At 39.1% G+C, this 6,000-nt stretch overlaps 1 protein-coding gene across 1 annotated transcript in view; it reads left to right on the top strand.

Moving 5' to 3' along the window:
- Positions 1-3,530: 3,530 nt before the first annotated feature.
- The window catches only part of SETD9 (SET domain containing 9), a 10,809-nt gene continuing 8,339 nt past the window's right edge, over positions 3,531-6,000 (top strand). Inside the window, exon 1 of the mRNA XM_009894725.1 lies at positions 3,531-3,535. Within this exon, the coding sequence (XP_009893027.1) occupies positions 3,531-3,535 (5 nt within the window). The remainder of the gene's footprint in view (positions 3,536-6,000) is intronic.

Below are 6,000 nucleotides of genomic sequence, written 5' to 3' on the forward strand. Positions count from 1 at the left end.
TGGCCATGTAATTTCTTTTGAAATTAAAGTTTGTTTTCATTGTATTTTTAACTTTCAGGAAAAAGGGGATCATTTAAAAATAGTCTTTAGAAAAAGACGCGAGCTGTGTCATGGAACATCTTGCTGACACAATTTTAAAAACAGATTTGCTGGAAATCTGGAATAAAATAAAATGCTACCTTCAACAAGGCAGCATTGAAGGCTCAGATAGTATAGGTTATTTAAAAAACAAGTTTGTTCTGCATAAAACAACTTAGTCTGAATCATGCTAAAAGTTGTTGAGCCTTTTTTTATATAGCAATTTCTTCTGACAAATCATGTAGAGGTGACCCAGCTCCCATTGAAGTTTATGGGGAACTTTATTGTGTACTTCGGTGGGAGCCGGTGCCAACCATGAGCAAATCTCATTTTTTGTGTAACAAAACTGAGGTCATGTTCTCTACTGATAAGTTTTACCTGCTGTTTTCCTTCTGCCATACATCATCTATTTACTGTAGCCCTTAGTGATAATTTAATTTGAAAATGTTAAAAATATTACCATAAGAAAGGTATTTATGTTAACAAGAAACGAACTTGGACTTGAAAAGCAAGATAAAGTAAAATGTGAAGTAAAGCTTCACCTGTAGTGTAAAACTTGTGTTTTTTAGCAGGTGTGTGTTTTTTAAAACAGGTTTTTAAAATTATTTTAAAGGCAGGTTTTTAGATTCTGATGCATGTAATTCTGAAGGAAAATGGCAGCTTTTTTTTCTTTTGCTTTTTTAAGAAAGGGGATCTTTTTAAATCAAATATTGATTGTGTTTTAATCCATTTTGAAAAAATACTGTTCATGTTTTAACTCTTCAGAAGCCAGTTGGATTGTTGGACTGAAAAAGAATTGGTTATTTTCAAAGACTCAGGACAAAATAAATAAGCTATAGTACATTAAAAATGTACAATACAAATTGGAAGTAAAACATCTTAAAGATAAGTTTACAGGAATGATAGTGCTCATACTAATAAAAAAAAAAGCAGTGTCATTAGTTGTGAATGTGTTTCTTTTGGAAATTTTACATTCCTTTGCTTTGGAAGATTGGCAGACTTTGAAGAGTTAAAAAGATAATACCGAAATGTGAAGTTTGGTAGCTCTAACTGTTTTGTACTTGACTCTTTTTTGACCACTTTAGAATTTCTCATTCTAATAAGATTGTTTCCAAGTCTTTCTTATGTGCAAGCTTTAAAGGATGCACTCTTGCCAATTCATGTACTGGAAGATCAGTTGTCAGATTAATACTGTTTCTGGCAGAAATGTAAACTGTATAAACTGATGAACCTCAGCTAATCAGTATTACTTCGTAGATCACCATGCCTACCACATTTCAAACTCAAACTGCCTCTAGGTGTCCAAATGCATTTGTTTGAGTTTGTTTGCGTTTCCCTTGGCTTGCTGGTAATTGTGGTGTTTTTAAAATGCAGATGTGATGTAATATTCTTATTTTCTTTGGATCAAAGCTGGACTGAAAATTGTATTGTGTAATTATTTTTTTGTGTTCTTAATGTTATTTGGTACTTAAGTTGTAAATAACGTCTACTGCTGTTTATTCCAGTTTCTACTACCTCAGGTGTCCTATAGAGTTTCTTCTACCAAAGTTCACTTTCACAATGAAATTATATTTGCTATGTGACTGATTCCTAAGACTTCCAGGGCTTAAGGGCTAACTTCTATTAGCACCTTACTGTGCAAGCAAATTTTACAGAAATCTCTGGGTTAAGAAATTTGGCTTCATTGTATCCTTTGTTATTTTAAATATATCAAGATATTTTAATTAAAAGTTTTTACCCCATTGAACCAATTTTATATAGTATAATTTGTACCTATTTTGGTGTTTTTGTCTTTATAGTAAATAAAAGTTTTTGAACAAACTTTGTCCTTTGCTTATTATAACAAACATGTTCCATTTATTGATGCAAGTAGAATATTTCCGGTACATACCTTCACTGTTAATACACAATTGCATGTGCAACACTCAATATTTCAAGACTTAGTTTCTAATATTAAATGACATATATGAATAAGTATTGGCTGATACATGTATATCTTAGGTGTATCAATAAAGAATGCTTATATAAAGGGCAGCAGCAAACACTAAATATTTTTTTTTAATCAGTAATAAAGGCAGGAACTTCTCTTACAATGACACTGTATCTATGATCCTCACTTGCTTATGCCCTTGGATCAAACATTAAATGTCTAAATTTCGCATTAGTGCAAGCGTAACTATTAATTACCAAGTCAGGTGAGCTGATGTGGTTAGATCACTTCTGGAGCCATTGAGGTGTACCTTGGAAGTTGATCTGCTGTTTTTTGTTTTCAGTGAAATGATTCTGTGGCTCGTGATTTTTAAGTGGCAAACAAGCCTTTCCTTATTCAGGCAATCTGAACGTGTATTGCAAAGCTACAGCTTGTTTCCATTGCTTGTCTTTCTCCTGATTTTTTTTATATTTTTTAAATTAATCCATTTTTTTATAGTTGAATATTAAGTTCAAGTTTTCTGTAGCTTTTTTTTTGTGATGACTAAATTCTATATTTTGAGGGATCACTCTCTTTAGTCTCTGTTACTTACGTGACTTTCTGCAAATGGGAAAGGAACGTATGAATTCACCAGCAAAAATTGGCAGCGAAATCATCAGATAAATTCTAAAATCTGATTATTTTTTTTTTAAATCAGAAAAATGTACTAACTGAAATGCCAAGAAGGACAATATATGATAAGGATTAAATAAAAGACATATTGAGTGTAATGTATCTTCCTGTATTCGATTTACTATAGAACTCCTACAGTACTGTGTGCTAATTACAATGTTGCAGTCTCCTTTTTTGGAAGAAGGGATGGCAGACATCACCTGTCCCCAGCAGTTGGCAGTAAATGTCAGACACCTACTCATAGAACCAAATGAGGGCACGTTCAATTCTGCAGGTGAATAGTAAGCTATGGCCACTTTTATTTCTCTGGTGGGAATAACATTACATTCTGTGTTCTGCATGACGTCAGAGGTTGAAGTCTGACAGTGTTTCATCTTTGCAAGTTCTCATTGCAAGATAACAATTGCTTCCAGAACAGGTTGGAGTGTCACGAGGATCATGTATTTCCTCTGCATCATCTGAGTGGGCAACTTGTATGCGTGGCTGCTCTGACCCGACTGCCCACCTCCCGAGGTGCTGTATTTCCCTCACTGACTTCTCCCGTTGCTTAGTCACAAATGTGGCAAGCCTTGCTTTTAAGAACCACAACATGCATGTACTGTGGCAAATGTGCGTGTTGTTTTCTCGTTAGGGCACACAGCTGCTGAAAACCAGAATTCAAGTAGTGAATGGAGCCCTTTCTTCCCTGTCATTACCGAGACAGTCCAGAAGATGGCAGGAAAACAGTTTGAGGCAGCTGCTGTGCCACTTCCTTTAATTTCCCTCCATTATATCAGTTTGCAATATGTCATTGCTCAGTTCCTGTTCTTGGAAAAGATTTGCAAGGCCAACAATAGATGTAAAAGTGAATATGAGGTAAATCAAGAGGCAATTCATAAATATTTTCAAGATTTTGAGACAGGAAGTTAATCCTGCTTGTTTCACTGCTTTGGTGGGCCTGCCTCGCAAAATCCCAAACTCTGGGCAAGAGTTCAGGTCCAGACAGAGGAGTGTAAGCCTTCCTCATGGTTTGAGGTTTGATTTCTCAGTTCACCCCTGTAGGAGACGACTTGTAAATTCCCTGAAACAAATGGTGAGAGACAAAAGATGGGGGAGGCCCTCTGAACCTCACTGAGGAATGTCTCAAACACTCACAAGGACTTTGAGATACGGCTGTAGCCAAGGGGTGAATAATGTGGAGTCTGGACAATGTAGGCCTTGTGCTCAAAGAACGGACAAGGCTAACACCTTATCTCTTGTGTGACCCAGGAGAGAAAACTCACCTGGACAGCACAGGATGTGTTGGGGGGCTTTGTTTTCGGGGCCACTATGTCTGATAATGACCTTTGCCTCATTATCCACAAAATGCATATTAAGGTTCACACCCTGCATATGCTAATGAAGATTATCAAGATCATCCTAAACATACATGACCTGGGGGGGAGAGAACCCTGAGCATAGTAACAGTGGGGCAGGTCAGGTTGTACTGATACCCCAAACATAAAAGGGGAAAATAAGTGCCCCTAGTGACCTCTTTTTTCCCTGGAGAGAGACTTTTTTCCCTGGAGATCTACAGAGGAGTGCTCCTACAAACCAGAAACCCCCGTTGGCTGGACCAGCGCTGGAACCAGGACCGGTGATCTCTTTATCTCTCGCTCTTTCTCTTTTTCTCTAGCACTCTGTTTCTCTTTCTTCTCTCTTTTTCTTTTAAAGTTAAGTACGTAACGCAAGACATACCTTACCACTCGCTGTAATTCATGGTATAATTTGTTGTGTATCTGTTGTGAAGTAACGCAAGGCGTACTTTACCACTTGCCATACTTTGTTTTACCCTTTGCCATAATTTGTTATATACCTAACCAATTATTGGGGACGTAGGTAGGATATATATTAATCACTGTGGGAATCTAATAAATGTTTTTGTATGGACCTTGAGAGTTGTCTCACTGAAGTCCACACTGTTGGGGATTTGCGAATCTGAGTCACTTCCCCCCTCTCTTTAGAGTGGGGCGTGATGACCCCAAAACTGATTCTCAAACACTAGCTCCATTTGGTTATTTTTCAAACTAGTCTCCTAAGAAAGTAAGATATATGCTGCCATGTTCTGTCCCATTTTCCTAGTAACTTTTTACTTCATTGGCAGCATACAAAGATGGATGCTTTCTGAAAGTAGGTACCCAAGCAGAGAAGGGAGAACAGCGGCCAAGGAGATGATAACAGTACCCTTATCTTGATATCTGTTAACTTAATAATTTGTAAAGAATGATCTGGAGGCCCTTGTTAATTTTGAAGATCAATTGCTGAGTGATAGTTTTCTTCTCTGGATTTTTTTTTGTTGTTGTTCATTTTACAGACAACTGATGGTAGAGTGTAGCACCAAAAGAGCTTATGCCCTCACCCGGCATGCACTCGAGTCATAAATGCTCGCTATTTGTGATATATCCCTTCTGTCTGGTGTGTTAGACTTGCAGTAAATGCCGCAGGCTGCTTCACACCAGTAGGCGTGCTGCACCTCCCAAGCTGCAGTCGCTTATGATGCTACAAAGCACAACATGTGTCTCCTTGTCACCAGTGCCAAGTAGTAGTCAAAAGTGTGGACAGCAATGTAATAGATTTCAGATCCACTCCTTTTATGACATGGATCATCTGAGGCACGAAGAGTCTTCAGCGTCGCTGGACATGGGCACGGGGTCGTTTTGGAGAGGTGATCTGATAGCGCTGGGATTGCTGTGCTGCGTGCAGAATTGCCATGGAGGTGGGGTTCAACCATGGCTTCTAGATCTTTCTTAAATCTCCTTTTGGTATCAGATCTTGCCTTTTTGGGATTGTTTAATAGAACACAGATGGAGCATGCCGCATTATATACATAGGGGGTGGGGGGTGTTTACATTTGTAAGTGTGCACCCAAGGGACGTAAGTTTTCTTTTCCCATGCCTGCAGCTCTCCCTATTTCAGTGCAACTACACCATGCCTTTACGCTGTGGTTATAACCATCTCTTCGTGTGCCCTCAGCCATGGAAGAAGAGGGGAGTCCCAGCACCGCTTGAGTCCAGTTTCGTCAGTGAACGACCCAACGTTTGGGTTAAAAAGATTCTCGTGTCGCTTGCGAGCTGCCCCCTCCCCTTAGCTGTGTGCGAGCTGCTCCCTGCCCCGCTGCAGCCCGCGCAGGACGGGCTGCTCCGTCCCTGTTTCCTCAGGGAGTGACAAGATGGCGCCTGGCGAGCCTGAGGGAGTCCCTTCGCGCCTCCGTGTGTGTTAAGCACCCATCGATGTTACGTGAAGGCGGTATCCACCACTTTAAAATGTACATTATTTACACTCTTAGTGATGTGTGCGCTCAT

The sequence above is a fragment of the Charadrius vociferus genome, unplaced genomic scaffold (assembly GCF_000708025.1).
Source record: "Charadrius vociferus isolate BGI_N301 unplaced genomic scaffold, ASM70802v2 scaffold450, whole genome shotgun sequence".
In the NCBI taxonomy this organism is placed as follows: domain Eukaryota; kingdom Metazoa; phylum Chordata; class Aves; order Charadriiformes; family Charadriidae; genus Charadrius; species Charadrius vociferus.